This window comes from Pseudonaja textilis, chromosome 2 (genome assembly GCF_049901715.1).
Source record: "Pseudonaja textilis isolate UNSWEBS1 chromosome 2, rPseTex1.2, whole genome shotgun sequence".
NCBI classification, from domain to species: domain Eukaryota; kingdom Metazoa; phylum Chordata; class Lepidosauria; order Squamata; family Elapidae; genus Pseudonaja; species Pseudonaja textilis.
In genome coordinates this window covers 87,083,563-87,101,544 of record NC_141991.1, presented here as the reverse complement: position 1 = coordinate 87,101,544, position 17,982 = coordinate 87,083,563, and the positions used below count along the sequence as shown (strand labels likewise).

At 37.2% G+C, this 17,982-nt stretch overlaps 1 protein-coding gene across 1 annotated transcript in view; it reads left to right on the top strand.

Annotated features, from left to right (window-relative positions):
• STK10 (serine/threonine kinase 10) overlaps positions 1-17,982 on the top strand; it is a 74,600-nt gene that overhangs the window by 44,619 nt on the left and 11,999 nt on the right. The window contains exons 5-11 of the mRNA XM_026696375.2: positions 2,479-2,551; positions 3,735-3,929; positions 6,766-6,847; positions 9,229-9,363; positions 13,678-14,259; positions 15,318-15,448; positions 16,644-16,767. Coding sequence (XP_026552160.2) covers positions 2,479-2,551; positions 3,735-3,929; positions 6,766-6,847; positions 9,229-9,363; positions 13,678-14,259; positions 15,318-15,448; positions 16,644-16,767 — 1,322 coding nt within the window. The remainder of the gene's footprint in view (positions 1-2,478; positions 2,552-3,734; positions 3,930-6,765; positions 6,848-9,228; positions 9,364-13,677; positions 14,260-15,317; positions 15,449-16,643; positions 16,768-17,982) is intronic.

Here is a 17,982-nt window from a genome sequence, read left to right as displayed (position 1 = left end):
TATCTGAATTTCCTTTCAATAAGTTCTTAATGTACATTCTTGTATTTAGAAAGAAGTCCCACTATTTAATGGACCTCCCTCCTGAAAAAGCATGCACTGGATTGCAGCCTTGGTGGGCTTTTCTCATGTTATTAGCCATGACAAAATGCAAAAATATTTTAACTGGAAATCTATTTCTCCAACAAAGAAGACTAAATACATTCGATCATGCGGCCAAAAGCTACCAGAGAGAGGCCCCATGAAGTCAGAAACAATGCAAATAAAATTCTTGTTCCTATTTCAGTCTTAAGAGTATAGATTTGTTGCCTCTCGGAGATTTACAGCTTTTTATAATCCATGTAACACAGATAATGTAAATGAAATTTACAGTGAGTTTAGACTCCATGAGCAAAATGATGGTATCCATACAGAACTTTTTTTTTAAACAACTCGTATGTGAAATTACATAACTTTTAGGAAAGGAAGAAAGGAAGAATTTTAAGATCAATATTTGAGGATATCCCAGGGAACAAGGATAGAGACTTTATTTAAGAATATAAATCATGGCACAAGAATAAATTTCAATTTTCACAATTGAAAGGTGATTTCTGAACAGAAACTTGTATGGATTGTATTGAGCCTAATGCTTTTAAATATGTTCATAAATAATGTAGAGAGAGAATCAGCAGAGATGTAGTTTAGTGTAAGCTGGTATAAATTGATAAACATTTTTTGAAAGAAAATAATGATTTTTAACTGAGGTTTTTGTAAGGGAAAGAGACATAATCATAGTTGCTAGGTGCTTCATTTCATCTTCAGAACTTTAGTGCTTGCTGCTGATCTTGACAAATGTATCTTTTCTTTATGTATACAGAGAGCATTTGCACCAAGACAAATTCCTTGTGTGTCCAATCACACTTGCCCAATAAAAGAATTTTAATTCTGATATCTCCCCTCCATCCCCTTCCAGAGAGTGTAATGTTGTGTGTGTGTGCTGCTAATTTGCGCACTCTTGGGGGGGAGTCAGTTCAGCAACTTTGTCATTTTGTGAACTTTGTGGAATGTAACATTGGCTACAGCGAGAAAGACACAACCACCAAAGAATTCTCTTCTCTTACTGGCTTAAACAGTATCTCTTTGTCCAAAAGGCCAACCTTTTCCATGCTGCCACATAAGGATAGCTGCTGTTCTAATACTCTTGTTAGACTCTTAGGATTTTTACTCGCTATCCCAACTCTTAATTGTCTAGAAATGGTTCCTTGGGATTGGATGCTTTTGTTTAGAACTCATTTAAAAGATTCTCCTTTATAAGCAGAAGTTTTTGCAAATTGATTAACTCTAAATGGAAAACCTGTTTGCAGAGCAAATTCGTATTGGGCCGGTATTTAGAAGACAATGCTATAATCATATACCTCAATCAATAAGCATTTATCTTTTCAGGAGCAGAACAGAAGTTTAAATGTTGCATGCCCTATCATTACTTTTAATTGTGATCTTCCCTCTCAAGCTGTCTTCTCATCGTCACCATATATTCATCTTCATGCTTGTCCCGTCTTAGTCTGTTCAGGGTAGAATTATGAGAGCGCCAGTTCTTCCAAGAACATAATTTAACAGCATGTAAATTCTCAGCAGTTATAAAATCCAAAATTGTACAATAAAAAGTCCAGTACACAAGTGGATAAAGAAATTAGGCTCATTAAAAAGACTAATAAAAGCAGAAGTAGTAGGTGTAGGAATGTAAGGGGACACTGAAAGCTACTTATGAACTCAGCATTTTTCTTATTGTTCTGTGAGGGCTTGTGTATAAATCATTGCTTGCTATTCTTTTTGAGTTTCATGAGAATTGGCATCATTACTATATGAGTGGAGAAGGCTCACATGCCTTGCTTTGTATCATCTTTCTAGTGGAAATTTCTGGGAAGAGGTGGAAATAATAATTACTGTAAGAAATTGAAATTAAATAGCAAAACCATGAATTGTGTGTTGGGATGGGGGTGAAGTCCCTGGCAGTGAATGGCTTCACTCTTATAGTAAAGCAAAATTCTGCTCTAACTTGACGGGAGATTTAGAAGTATTTTCTTTACCATCCCTATAATTATGGTTATCTAAAAAAAGCAAGTTAATCAGAATACTAAGTTACTTTTTCACATCCTTCTCAAATACTCATCCACGTTGAAATAGTCTGTTTTAAGAGAAAAATATTTAGCAATAATATGTTTTGTGGGTATAGATTCCATCATTTAACAGTATCATTGTTTTTATACTTTTAACACGTTTCAGATCATTAGTATAGACTAGACATGGGTAGAGCCAATTCCCCAATATGGGAATTGTAGTACAATAAGATGAAGAGAGTCCTTGGTATCCATCCAGGTTAAAGTTTCTTTTGTATGCTTGCTTTGAGAAATAAACCAAGGAGTGATATAATTAAAGGTTGCCCTTTTAACTGCAACCCAAAGCATTAATTGAAGAATTGAAAATGATTTCAACTCTTTTCAGCCGATTTTGGAGTATCAGCCAAAAACATGAAGACTGTGCAGAAGAGGGATTCTTTCATTGGCACGCCATACTGGTAAGAGGATTAGTTCACAGTGGCATGGCCTTTAAGGAAGTCACTGCCAAATTACATTGGGAGGGAAAGGGAGATGTTGTGTCCTAATCAACATACGGTGTTGGGGCTGTATTTTATTATGGGCTGTATTTTAAAGTATGCCTTGTGTGTGCAGTTACATTTGTCTCTGTGTTGTGTAACTGATATCTTGATCTTAATTAGTGCAATGTCCCATTTGTCCCATTTATGTAAAATATAAAAAGAGTATATCAACCTAGAAGGCAATGCTGCATTTAATATTTGGGGTTTTTTTTAAAAAAATGAGTTTGTATGTTTCAAGGGTTTTATCCTTGGAGGTGGAGGAAAAAATATAGAAGGAATAAAAACTGTCAGCTGCAACAATATTCTGCTGTTTGAATCACTGCTTCTCTTAGGGCAGAAAAGAAACTACAGCCTGTATCTGGAATGAGATGTTGATGGAATTTGGGCTGTTCTGTCTTCTTCTCACCCCACCCCAACCCTAATTTGGTGGAATGTCCTTTGGAGGCATTCCCAAGGGTATAAAAACAACTATTCACTCCAAGAATTTAATCTCTAAATCAGCTGCATCATCATGAAGGGGACGCAATCAATGTGCATTTAATTTGCCATTTCAAACAGTATTTAGACCAGATGTCATTAGCCGACTGCTTGCCTTCTGTGGCCAATTGAGAATGGAGAGATGAATGACCAGAGAGTATATGTGGGCTGGATATAGCCTAAAGAAGTTAACCATTTTTGTTATCTGTTAATTTCAGTAGAAAATGTGTTTCTATGTTATATTCAATGGTATTACCAAAGATAATGGGACTCAGGAATTTGCGATCCTGGCTAGTTCATTCTGAGTGTAGAAGGGATGAATTTTCATATTGCATTCATAGTTTAGTTGCAAAGTTATACTTTTAAGCAGGGGACCCCAAACGTGCCAACTTTAAGATTTGTGGATTTCAACTCCTAGCATAGCTGGCTGGAGAATTCTGGGAGTTGAAGTCCACAAGTCTTAAAGTTGCTAAGTTTGGAGATCTTTGCTTTTAAGGCTAATGGTCAGTTCTAAGTCTAGACTAGTTGAATATATATAGTTTAGCTTGAAAACAAGATCTGATTCTTAGAAGCACTTTCAGCGAAAATGAATTTTACTCTTCTTTCTTTGTTGTTGTTTTTTTAGGATGGCTCCCGAAGTAGTGATGTGTGAGACTATGAAAGACACCCCTTATGATTACAAGGCTGACATCTGGTCCTTGGGCATAACACTCATAGAAATGGCACAAATAGAGCCACCTCATCATGAGCTGAACCCTATGAGGGTCTTACTGAAAATAGCCAAATCTGATCCTCCGACTCTTAATTACCCATCAAAGTGGTGAGAAGCTTTTTTTTTTCTTGTTCATTAACAATCAGGAATATCTACAAGAAGTGCCCTGGTCTTCTCTCTCTTCCACTTTTATTAATAATAATTGTCAGTATTCCCAGGTAAACAAAACAGGAAGTATAACTGGATGAGCTAATTGCACATTATTGTAAGGCTACATTCATAGAATCTTGCAAGGGTGAAGATATAAATCTCCCATCACCACTTTTAACTGCCCAATCAATTAGGGCAGGTTCTTTCTAAATTTCTGCCTCTGACTGTTAAGCCACTGGGAACTCCTTCTTTTTCCTAAGCAGAATCTCTTCTGCTCTCCTTCAAGGTCATTTTCACATACCATTATATTAACTACATTAATCACTGACTTTGTAAGTAGGCAAAATACATTTGTAGCAAATGGAAAAATATGATAGAAAAGACCTGAGAAGTTGAATTTGAAAAGCGGAACCTTTCCACCTGTTGCCGAATTCCACCTACCATCAGCCTCCTCCAACAGGGCTAATTATTAGAGTTTCCCAGCTGCTATAAAATATTGCCATTGCCAATTGGGACCCATTTACTAAAAATAGTTCTCAAGAAGGAATAAGCAGAGGAAGGGAAATATTTTTCTTATTTTTTAATAACCTTGGACTAGTTCAGAAACATACCGCTTAGGGCACCAAGCCCTTACTCGAAGCTGTAATGCTTTAAATGCATCCCTCAGGACTACTCTATAACTTGCCACTAAATTGTAATATTTAATCTGACAGAAAAGGGAAATGATTAAAAACATGCTGAGTAATCACCTCAACTTCATTTAATTAAGTCAATTAAAGTAATTTTAATTAGATTTTGCTCTTCCCAGTTTGTCAAGAGCATCAGTTGAAGTCTTGATCCCTAGTCTTGATTAAGATTCCCTGTGGTGATCTCCAGGTTCACTATAACTTCTGCCCCTTTCACCATTGACCATGAGTTTTGCAGCTGGTGGAAAGAATTATTCCAGCAATATCTAGTAAGCGTAACATTGAGATATCACTCATGTTGATGACTGTTAGTTCTAAATTGTAATTTGTTTATACACAGATCTCCACTTATTCCTCAAAACTAGGTAATGTTAGGCAAAACAAGTATGTAAAGGTGTTACTTGATAGTGTGGTCTGTGAGAATAACCTGGAGGGAAGAAGAGTTCCAGCCTAGACAATAGTCAGATAAATCTCCACAAAAAGCAGGAATGGAATTTGAGAAATTTGCAAGATTCCGCTACTGTAACCCAACATAAAAGCAGTTTTAGTATTCATGATTTTGGTGCCTGACTCTGGGCTACCTCAAAGGGCTGACACATACAAAAATATACCTTGCAGTCTTTCTCAACCTGATGTTCTCTAGATGTTTGAGACTACAACTCCCACAATCATTGCCCTTATTTTTTCAATCATTATTTTCCATTTCTTATATACATGTATTGCAGTGTGCTGTTTTCCAGAATATTTCATTTTCCAAACTCTTAAAATACAGCCTTTCTTCCCTTAAGATTATATAATATCACTTTTTTTTTGCAGAATCTGAGATATGAACAAAGATAATAGCTTAGTACCCAAGTACATTCATTGTAAAAAGAAGATCCCAGGTTCTCTCCCTGACTTCCCCATTTAAAATAGGTATGATAATAAGGAACAGGAAAGATTCCCTCCATTCTAAGACAAATGCAAGTGTGCTTGCTTAACAACTACTTGTTCAGCAACTGTTCAAACCTATGATGGGACCAAACAAGTAATACTTATGACAGGTCCCCGCAGTTCTGGCCATCACAGCATCCCCCTAGTCACACGATTACTATCTGAGTACTTGGTGCAACCTCACAGTTATGGATAGCAGCAGTTATAGATATCATTTACAACCTCCATTGGTGGCTTCCAACAAGGAAAGTCAATGGGAAGCCAGCAGGAGGTCACAAATGGTCATTGTGTGATGCCCTAACTTAATGAAGTAAAGAAATGGAGTGCTGAAATTGTTGTCACTAAACAGCATAGTCATGTGACATCACATTTTATGACCACATTGCTTAGCAACAGCAAATCCAGTCCCAATTGCTGCTCTTGAGGGCTACCTGTAGTTGACTGGTGCAATGTAGTTTTCTCTGTTTCTGTGAAAATTTGAAATGTGGTGATTTAGGATGATATTTTTAATGCAAAGCACAGTCCCCAGCAAATATCCAAACAGTGCAACTTTATATTTTTACTTTCCGAAGCTTTTTTTCACCTCTCCCAGAACACAAAATGTTTATTAGAAGGTACATCTAGTTAGGCACACGAGGAAAACTCTTCCATAGGAACAGGACAGTATAACTTTTCTGGCTAGAAAATCACTGAGCAGAAGTAGTCATATGTGAAACATTTGCTGTGATCATATGTGGAAACTGGCAGTAAGTGTTTTACCTACTCTTACATGGCAGCCCGCACAGAAATAGGGGTGCAAGGAAGGGAGAAAGGTGCAATCAGTTGTCTGACAGAAGGCTTTGTATTACTTTAAACTCAGGCAGACATTAATCCCTGTGTGAGCTTGCTAACATTTGGTCTTTGGCATGAATTGGGAACAGAATGACAGCATGTAACTTGCTTCTGAACAGCTATCTGGGCTGCACAACACTAGTAGATCTGCAATTAATCAAGGCCACCTTTTTTTTTTTTTTACCAATATTGAGTATTAATTTATATACAAATTTGTGCTGCTTTGTTTCTTCCTACTGAAAAGCACCAATTTCAATTTGTAAATCATGTAGTGTGTCTCCAGGATAGAGTGTCCTGGTTTTCTTTCTCCCGACATTTTTAAATGCGTGTGTTTGTTCATAAAGGTCTCCAGCATTCAGAGATTTTCTGAAGACTGCACTTGACAAAAACCCTGAGACCCGGCCAACTGCCACACAATTACTGGAAGTAAGTATAGCATCTCAAGTGAGTCACACGTTGACACTGCGAAGGGCTCATAAATCTACACACATTCTCTGGTTGGAGTACAGATTTGCCCCTTGGTTATTAATATAGAGAAAACTTGGGTGGTTGCTGGAGTTTAGATTCTAATTACGTACAAATGTTGTTCCTCACGGGAGAAAGAACTCTGCCATTTGAGTGGTTCTGCTTTCTGAGGCATCTAGTGCAATCTTCCTTGTACTTCTGAAATGTTGTACACTGCTGAGAATTATGGCTGCTGAGAGTTATTCCACACATGCGGGGAGAGAGTACCCAGGTTGGGAAATAGAGGTGGTATTCAGCAGGTTCTGACCAGTTCTGGAGAACTGGTAGCAAAAATTTTGAGCAGTTCAGAGAACTGGCAAATATCACCTTTGACTGGCCCTGCTCCCACCTATTCTCTGCCTCCCGAGTCCCAGCTGATCGGCTGGGCCTTCTTTTATTGCCCTGAACAGGAGAACGGAGCTGGAAATCAGGTTAGTAGGGTGGGAGGGAATGGGGATTTTGCAGTAATCTTCCCCTGCCACCAAGCCACACCCACAGAACCAGTAGTAAAAATTTTTGAATCCCACCACTGTTGGGAAGGGCTATTCTATACAGTTTAATTTTTGGTCCAGCATTGAACAGAAATGCAATTGTTGTTTCCTACTGCTAACTTCGACTTTTGGAAAAAAAAATAACCTATTCAGTGGAGGGGGGGATTTTAATTTGATTATTATTAATTTGATTATTGGCAGAAAAATAGTGAAAACCAAACAATGTTGACATCATTAACAAAAAGAAAGTGTGAAATAATATCTATTGTGGAAAACCCTGAAGTTTAAAAAATTTTATATTTTAAAAAAATAATTTAAAAATGTTTTAATATTGCCTTTAAATTTTAATCTTTAAATATTTTAATTGTTTTTAATATATTTACTAGATTTTAATAGTTGTGTTTTAACTGAGTATGCCTCTCAGAATCACATGCAAGTGAAGGTGGGTGGCCATATAAATTTAGTAATAAATTAATAAAATCTTGATGGCTGCTTCATGGGTTTGCTTGGTGAGATTGTTCTCTTCCTGTGAGGTTAGAGGAAGTGTACTTCTAAAATAGGAGTAAGGATTGCACGTGCAATGCCAACATTGCAAGGTAACCATGTAATTCTTTTATGTAAATAAGTATAATTCTAAAGTAAGTGTTTTTTTCCAGGTAAGTCTGTGTATATACTGTACAAGATTAGGTATTGGTACTTCTTACCTGTTCATCTCTGATGGAGGGACACCTAACATAACATTTTGTATATTTCACCTCCTTAGTTGCTCATAGGAATGCAGTTTTTTTATGCATAATGCTTCTATAAGCAGTAGTGAAGATGACTGGAGTCCCATGGATTGAATGTCATACCTGAGAACATAATTTTGTCATACCTCATAGCAACAATGTCCAATTTTAAGAGGAGTGTTTTAAAATTCCAGTTCACAGTTGCACTTATTAAGCATTAAAAACACATTTTTCTAAAGCTATAAAAGGCAACTAGCCCTCATGTCTTTTCCTATTTTCTCTTTGCCTTATCTGTTCAATTTTCCAGCTTCAGTGTTTCACTGTCAAAGAGAGTAAGTGCTTGCGTAGAACTGCTACTTGGAAGCACACATATTCCACAACTGTGAAAGAAACCAGTCTGACTATGTAAAAGACTGATAACTAAATATACTTCTAGCTCCTGATATTTTCTGGAAATGTTTTGGCCCCAGTAGTGCAGAAACTGATTTATGATTATTTATTTTAAAGTTAGAGATTGTAATATGATTTCCTGTAACTCGTGATCAATACATTGTACAGGTAGTCCTCAACTTAAAACGGTTCATTTAGTGTCTGTTCAAAGTTTCAATGGCACTGAAAAAAGTTACTTATGACCACTTTTCACCCTTACAATCTTTGAAGTATCCCTATGGTCACGTATCAAAATTCAGATGCTTCGCTCATCCATACTACCATTGTTGTGTCCCAAAGTCATGTGGTCACCTTTTGCCAATTTTGACAAGCAAAACTAATGACAAAGCCAGATTCACTTAATAGCCATGTTATAAAAATTATCAACTGCAATAAATCACTTTGCAACTATGGCAAGAAAGGTCATAAAATGGGGCAAAACTCACTTAACAAATGTCTCACTTGACAGCAGAAATTTTAGGGTCAATTGTGGTCGTACGTTGGAGGACTACCTGTATTGTACATGAATATTTGAGTAGCAAAGGAAGGGGGAAGTAGCTGACCAGGCCTCTACATGCACTTTGAACTATCTTGCTCTTGATTTGCAAAAGAATCAGACTAGTCTGGTACTCACGACCTTGATTTTTTTTTTTAGCATCCTTTTGTCAGCAAGGTCACCACTAATAAAGCCTTACGTGAGCTGGTGGCAGAGGCAAAGGCTGAAGTGATGGAGGAAATTGAAGACAATAGAGAGGAAGTTGAAGAGGAGGACTCGTCAGAATCTGCCTCTGTAAGTTGAATTCCTTTTGTTGCATTAAATGATGTTTGTGTTAAGGAAACAAGACAAAATATTACTTTTCCCCATACATAAACCTAAATGTGTGCTTATACACATATGCATTAGTTAGTAGACACAGACATATGTATACATTCATATTAAAAATGCTTCAGAGTCCACAAATTTACATTAACTGGAATTTTGAAAGCAAACTGCTGGCTACCTTTGACCCCTGCAGCTACTTGCAGAGGAGAGAAGTTGTGTTGCTTTTGTGCAGGTGGGCAGGAAGAATGGGCTCCTTGGATGGGAAGAGGCTGCTCTCAATTCAGCAGCCAGGAATCCTTCAAACAATGTTTGGGCAGAGAGCCAAGCCTTCCCTTTCCACTAGCAAGATGGCTTTCTCAGTAAATGCACACGCCGTGTGGACAAACATGTCCCCTAGGAAAAGTTTTAATTTTTGGCATCTTTAACTATGAAGAATGTAGCCTTTAGCTGCTTAGAATTAAAACTGCAAGACGCTCTCTGGGCTGGGCTGGGCTGGGCTGGACTGTCTGCTTTCAGGCTTAGCTGGGACAGGTAGAAGGATAGACATTTGGACAGGAAAGAGGCATTTAGTCCTTCGAAGGATTCAGGATTATCAAGCAAGGTGAGACCTGCAGTCACAAGCCGACAACAAGAATACTATTTAAAAAATATATTTTTCAAAGTGGGTTAAGGTAGGGCAGGCTCTGCACATTCCCATCCATCAATGGTTTTCTCTGGATAAAAAGAAAAAAATCTTCTGTAGAGTTTACCTTGTAAGCAAGCTCAACTTTTGTCTCTTTCTGTCTTTTGTCCCTGACATGAATAAAATAAAGACAGCATTTGAAAGAGGTAGATGGAAGCCTGTACAAACTAACTTTTCAACAATAAAAAAAATGAATCCCAACACTGCTTCCCAACACTGCTTCTGAGGTATACACACAGAGAGAGACAGATACACGGATACACATACATACTCACATGTGGTTTCAGGCTCTCTTCCTGTGTCAAGTACACAGGAAGATTTGTACCTCATTACATGGAGGTTGTGTATTGTAACAAAATTTTTAATTAAGGCATATATAAATGTTTTGTAAGAGGTTTGTGTCCCTACGACTAGTATCACTGAAGCTTATCAAATGCAACACAGGAAATCCAAGATTTCTGCCTTGTAGGAAATATAGCTGAGGTTTAGATTGTCTGCAGTTGGAGAATGACTTTAGTTCCTTTTTAGAATATTTTTGTCATATAACTTTATTGCAGTTTTGAAAAAGAAAGTTAAATACTTACAATAATGACTATTTAGAATACAGGGAAAAAAGAGAAGCAAACGCTACAAATGAAGGGGAGAAAAAAGGAAAGAAACTATGAAGAAGTAGTTTCCAATTTTCTTTACAGCAGATATAAATATGCATGTAAATTAACCTCTTAAGTCTAGAATTGCAACATGATTTATATTTTTTCTATAATCTATTTTTTCCAGTTACCAAACCATACATAATTTCATTTTTTCCTGGGCCACACCAAAAGTCTATAAATCTAGTCAAAAAAATCTATAGTCAGACCTCTACTACCATGTTAGTGACACTCATTCTGCCCTTGCTCTGGGCTGAAACCTGTCCATTTCTTGAGATTTCTTTCCCTTATGAATAAAGTTTCTGTTTCTATTTTTCATTCTGAGGTTTTCTTTATTTTTGTTGTGGTTTTGTGCTTTAATACAACGAGGTGGCAGAAATGCTGCTGTTCTGCCCAATTTGTCTTTCATTTTAGTCCTCACCTCTGCAGCCTTTCTGGCTGTCTAATAAGTAGAAGCCTCGAGTGAGAATTTCTGTTGTGGTTGCCTCTCTTGTAATGTAATTGAAGCATGGGAAGCAAGAGAGATGAAGATTGATATAGAATGGTTCCACAATGAGAGACAGAATATCTGCCTTCATTCCTTGACCATCTCCTAAACTAAAAGAGCTGCAAGAATCTTCCACTTTTTCCATGAGATTTCAGGAAATGTTGTTTTCTGTTGGAAAAGCATTTTTCCCATCTCTTCTGAAAGAAAAGAGTTAAAAATGCAGAATACAGTTTTGGCACAGCATTCTCTTCACTAGCTGCCAAAACTTTATGAATAATACTTGAAGCAACTCAGATTCTATCCAGCACAATGGTGAGCAGTGCACAGTTTGAAAAGAAAGTGAAATGGATGGGGGTGTGGACAGACATTAATACAAATTATGTAGAAGGACAGCCTGAAGCCTTCTGCTTCCAGGAAAACTTCAGCTCCACCTTTAGGCGCTTTCCTTACTAATTTCCCTACTCCTTTGTATGTTGAAAGAGTGGGAAAAAAATGCCTGATAGTGATTATTTGGTGAAATCCTCAAAGCAAGAGGAGTGGTTTCCTGAAGTCAAATTGCATGTTACTTTAAAGGAGATAGATAACAGCTTTGCTTTTGTTCCTTACTCAGATGAAAGGCAGGGAATCCAGTCCCAATTTAGTTCTTTCTAATGAAGAGCTTTCAACAATGTGCCCTTCCTCACCGTAGCTCCAGTTTAGATTTGAGCAACTGCAACTTGCATAGTCCAAAAAGAATTCTTGGTTCTAGTTGGGACAATAGGAGTCCTGAGGTTTTATAAATGCAATTGTTATTAATCATCGCCCTTCCGGTCTTTTGCCTTAGCACTTTGCTAGAGAGTGAATAATTGTTTGAAAACCATAGTAGAAGACAGTTTGAATCAATCACTGTTTCTCAGCCTAGTCTGCTTCACAAGGATGTTGTGAGAATAAATCAGAAGATATTACTATTTACATTATCTTAAATTCACTGGAGGAAGGGCAAAAAAATGTAGTAGATTAATGTATTGTCCCTCTATTATAAGGCCAATCTAATCGACAGAAAACAAGGAATATAATGGTAATACAAGATAAATCTCTATAATTTTGATAGGTTAGAACTTGTCCCAGCCTGTATACCTTGTCCTACCGCAAAATTGTTCATAGTTTGAGTTCATGAATGTGTAGGTGCATTCAGAATTGAAATCAGGACACAAAGGTGCCAGTCCAATCTAAATAAAGATAAGCAAAAAATTATTTAAATTTATTAAAAAATTATAAAGTTTATTTCTATTGCCACCCAATATAATCAAGTGACCAGGTGACTTACAATTCTAGGTTCATAGGAAAAGTCAAAAAGTGTTTTTCAAGTTCAGATGAAAGAATAGCATTCCTAGGAAAGCTTGTATGGTAGGCCCAGAGGACACAATACTGAGATACTGTTCTAGTATTATACTTTGTCCAGGTTCCCAATCTCCATTCAGACATAGCCATCAATAGCCAGCTGACTGCACAAGCCAGGGGTCTTCAGTATAACAGCTAATTCCCAGTAGATCTTCCTGCCAAGGTATCTCACCATAGATCCTAGAGTTTTTCCACTCTTTGGATTTGCACATCCACAGTAGTGACATTCTGAAGATTGGACAATATGGACGAAGAGGAGGAGATTGTCTCTGTCTGTAGAGGTAGGCATAGTGATCCCTGCTTCTGCCTTAATAGTGCTACAACTCAATCTCTCAGATGTCCAATATCCCATTCTGCTCCCCTTATTCTTGTGATAGCATGCCAGGGGCATGACAAAAATTCAGTATTTTTGGTTACAGCCTTTTTCTATTTTATAAATTGGAGATCCTGTAACCCTGACAAAAGGCTTACAGAGGAGAGATCATCAGAAACTGAGAAGTGTAAAGGCAGACCAAAGAAAGCAAAATTGGCAAAAAGTGATCTGGGGCAATATACTTCAAGTAACAGTTCACTAGCAGTGTCAAAGAAAAGTCAAAACACAGCCTTCTGGAAAATTTTGGCAGGATGTCAGCTGTTCTGTAGCAAGGAAAACAATTTATAGACTAGCAATGAGACCTTCTATGAACTGATGAAGCAAAAGAGGAGAAAGCAGCTTTATCAATGACAAATTACTAGGAGATAATTAAACTCTCCCTTTTATTTTTAACTTCTACTTCCTCCCCACCTCCACTATATAAGCTGGCAGGGAGGGTGAATATTCTCTAGGCACTCAAAGTTCCCTAAGAACTCAATGATGAAACAAATTACCTACCTCAGCCTAAGTTTCAATGGTTTTGTTCACAAAAATTCTTTTCTGGAGTGGAATGTGATCCTGTTTCCCCTTAAAAGGAGTCTCTGTTTTATCTCAGTGTTTTCAGTGTTCTGTTCCTTAATTGTTCTTTCTTGTTCCTTCAGGCAAAAAAAAAAAAAATTTAAGGATAATTTCATTGTCTTCCTCTTGTCTCCCCTCCTCTTTCACTCAGCCTCAAGACGTTCAGAAGAGGGATTCCTTTCTCGCAAACCAGCTAGGCTTGGGAGGAGAAAAGGTTCAAGAAAACCACTTATCACTTGTAACCAATGGACCAAAGTTGCCTTTGGAGCACGTCAAGGAAGCTATAAATGGACAGGACAGTAGGCTTTTGGAGGAAGAAGTCGGAACTGAAGCTCTGGTCAAAACTGCTGAGCGCTCAGATTTGTTGGGAATAGAAAGTTATTCAGTCCTGCCTGGTGCCAAACAAAAGTTAAGCACCAGCCCCCAGGCATTACAGCCCAATGAAAACATTAAACCAGCAGAGGATGAGGCTGTCAACTACCAAAAGGAAAGCCCTGAAACAGCAAACAGCGAGGATTCAAATTGGGGAAGCCAAACTGTAAACAGCCTCCTTGAAACACCGACTGAAGAAAAAGTCCCCAATGGGAGTTTGAACTCTTCTCAGTTTGAGAATGATAGCTTCAAGAGAGATTCTGATTCCGGAAGCACCTCTGCTTCAGAGAGTATGGACCTCAACATCTCTTTGTCTACTGATCTGTCCCTGAACAGAGGCAGTGAGTCCCATTCCCTAAAGGTAAGAATTGGAGATTGTGGATGGGGCTTGTGCATTATGTAGGCACCCCCACTGAATGATCAGCAAAAAGCACAGACTCTCTTTTGTGCCACCAGAGATGGCAAGCACTGCTTAGGAAGAGATTGAAAGGAAACACCTCCTGTTGTCATTCAGTGTAACAGAAATAGCACCCCTGTTCCCGCTGAATTTTTAATTGCTTGCCAAGGTTGAGCTAGAACCTCCAAGTCTCTTCATCTACTGATGCAACAATGCATCCCTGGGTTGTAGGGCTGGGAAATTCAGCAGATAACAGATAATTAGAGTAGGAAGGGACCTTATAGGTCATCTAGTCCAACCCCCACCCACCCAAGCAGGAGACCCTACATCATTTCTGACAAATGGCAGTCCAATCTCTTCTTGAAAGTCTCAATCTTCTACTGCAATCAGGTTGTGTTTTGGGTTGCAGTGGGTAGGAAGGTAAGAAACTTTCACGTCCAGAAAATCAGAGGAAAATAACCAAATGCTTCACAAGTGTTTTGGGTTTTAGCATTGCCAACTAATGACTGATGAAACACCATTGCAAGTGATGTCACTGAAAAATCTAAATAATACTATGTTACCTGCCTAGAGATGGATACTGTAATGATAAAGCATGGTGAGAGAGGATGAGTCCTATTGTTTGGTGGAAAGAGAAGATACTCAAATATTTGTGATTTCAGAGAAGGTTCAAATTTTGAAATTTCAGAAAAAAAATGATTGGCATTCAGTAACTGTCAGTCCCTCCTGCTCTGTGCCAAAGTCTTCTAATTGGACAGGGTGTTCTCCCTCCCTGAAATACAAATACTGAAAGCAAAATGAATATACAAATCAAGAATATGTGTGGAATCTATTGTTTTAATTTCTTAATATCATCTTGGAATCTGACTTTTCTCACTAAAAAAATAGCTGTTCTCCCTCTACTCCCCATGGTGATTATGATTCCTGTCAAGCTTTTATAAAACACATTTTGTTTTGTTACGATAAATAATTATTTCGTATCCAGAATATCTTTTTACACTTGTCTTTTGTTATATGTGTAGAATGCAAAAATGCAGAACATGACACTGAAACGAACAAGAAGGTTTGTAGTAGATGGAGTGGAAGTGAGTGTAACTACCTCAAAAATCATCAGTGAAGATGAAAAGAAGGATGAAGAGATGAGATTCCTCAGGCAAGCTAAAACTGTGTTTTGTTTGTAAGATTTTGTACAGGCCTGACTGTTTAGGTAATCACTGAAAAGGTTAAATATTAGGAAGAATTTTTTGATGGTAATAAGATTCAGCCTTGGTTCAGTATAAATCACCATTGCCATATTTAAGAATATCCCCCTGAAATCCATACATTTTAGTTGCTGCAACATAAATTGTCAGTTTATGTTATCAAATGCTTTTTGTGCATCCAGAAATATTAATGCTAATTGTTTTTCATTGTGGGTTTCATAATATTCTAGTGTATCCAGAATTATATTTATATTATTTCTTATTAGTCTCTTGAGTAAAAACCCATTTTGGTCTGGATGAATAAAGTCAATTAGGAATCTTTTTAATCTTTCAGCCATTATTGATGCAAACATTTTGTAGTCTGCATTTAATAACGAGATTGGTCTATAATTTTTTATTTGTGTTATGTCACTAGAGATTAGAAATTATCTTATGGAACCAGATATTGAGAATTATCATCCAGTCTTCCATCTAGCTTGGCCAAAGGCTAGCTTGGATTTATGGGAGTTGCAGAATAAGACATCTAGAAAGCACTAAATTATGCAACAGAACAAGAATGGGGAAGGGAAAAATGAAAAGTTCAGCAATCATTGCTAATGTTTTTGCCTGTTCTTTTTATTACCACAGGAATCTATATATGTCTGGCAGCAGCTTGACATGTAAAATCTAAATTATACCCCCCAAAAAGTGGAATATGACAACAGTTTTCTAAAACTCAGTTCAATAGAGGTCAACACTAGAAACTTACCTGAGTTGTTCATTATATTTCTTTCAGCTTGCCAAGTTTCGGACAGAGATATATTCTTGCATGCAGTTGTCGGATTGTATTAAACTGCATTTATTCAAAATGTTTGCATGATGTAATCTGAATAATTCAAGGCCAGATGTGCAAATATAAACAAGAAAGAGCTGGAAAAATCAGCCTCTTTAAAATATTCTGTCTGCAGGCTGAAAGTGGTATATGCTTATGCCAGTGATTGAAAGAGTCATTCCTCCCCTCAAGAAGATTCTAGATCCTTAGAATGCAGATGGCAGTAGGCAGCCTATGTTGGCTAGTCTTCATTAAATGTGCTTCTGTGTAGCTTTAGTCTTAAAGGGAAAGCTTCTCTTTTGTTTCTAAACTTCCGTTCTACTTTAACTCTGCAGGCGCCAGGAGCTGCGGGAGCTACGTTTACTTCAGAAAGAGGAACATCGGAATCAGACACAGTTAACAAACAAACATCAGCTGCTCCTGGAACAAATGTTGAAACGTTTTGAGCAAGAAATGAATGTAAGTGGGAGTAGGAATTGTCATCTCTAGAAGTTGGCCGAAGATGGAGAAAAGAAAAATTAATAAGCCATACGTGGTATTAGGCTAGGAAGAAACCTAAACATTATTATTAAAAGTCGTGTCAGTTTCCTAAAGAATTATGGATAGAATGGCAATCTTACTTGTGTGGATGTATCAACACGTTATATATTGTATATCGTATTGTAACATAATGTAACATAACATAACATCACATAATGTAACATAACAATATTCTTTACTGTAGATTGTGAATGTTAGGTGTAGTAGACATTGAAATCTTTTATTGTTCAGAATAATTTTCCTATGATTATATTTTAGTGTCTTCAAATGTTGAAGATCCTTTGGAAGATCCTTGTTAAAATCATAATATCAAGCAGCAAAATCCCAAATGTTTTGAACTCCAAGAACTTCTCATGCTGATTTTTTGAAGTTGCAGTTCAAAATATCTGGAGCATACAAGGTTTCATATTCCCAACTTAGCACATACAAAACAAGGGCTATTCTTACTTCTATCCCTAATAATTTCTCACACTTCTAAAAAATTGCAGGAATCTCCCATCCAAACATAATTAATTTTTAGTTATGCATTTTTGTGTTGTAAAATTTTGGTATGCATTTGTTTTTCACATTGTCCTGCATGTTCAGAATGTCAGGAAGCAGCATATTTAGTTAAATATTCTGGGAGAAGAAATTTCTTTCAGTCACTGTTCTTATGTCTGATAGTATGCCACCTCTAATTCAGGGTCTTCTGCAGATGTTATCCTAAGGGCATGCAGACATCATGACTATAGTAATATGGAATTGTTGGAGCTATATTCCAACACATCTGGAGAATACAAGGTTGAAGAAGAGTTATGTAAACAAATGCAATCATTTCATCTGCCAGTATCAGCATTGCTGAATCCTACGCAGATTCTCTATTGTTAAATCTTCAAAAAAATTGGCAATGATGTTTCAAATACTATATTTAAACAATTAACAGTCACCATCCTCAAGTTTTCTCAGGACTATACATTCCCAGTTTTCAATCAGGCTTAACAGGAATTTCTCATTCTTTGTGCATTTGCACTGTTCTCTGAAATTATTCCTGCACTTGAGCAATTTTTCCCATTATTTTTTCCTGCTATTAATGTGCATCATCCAATCTTATAGATAGAAGGAATCTTGGAACAGCTTTTTCCTGATCTACTGTAA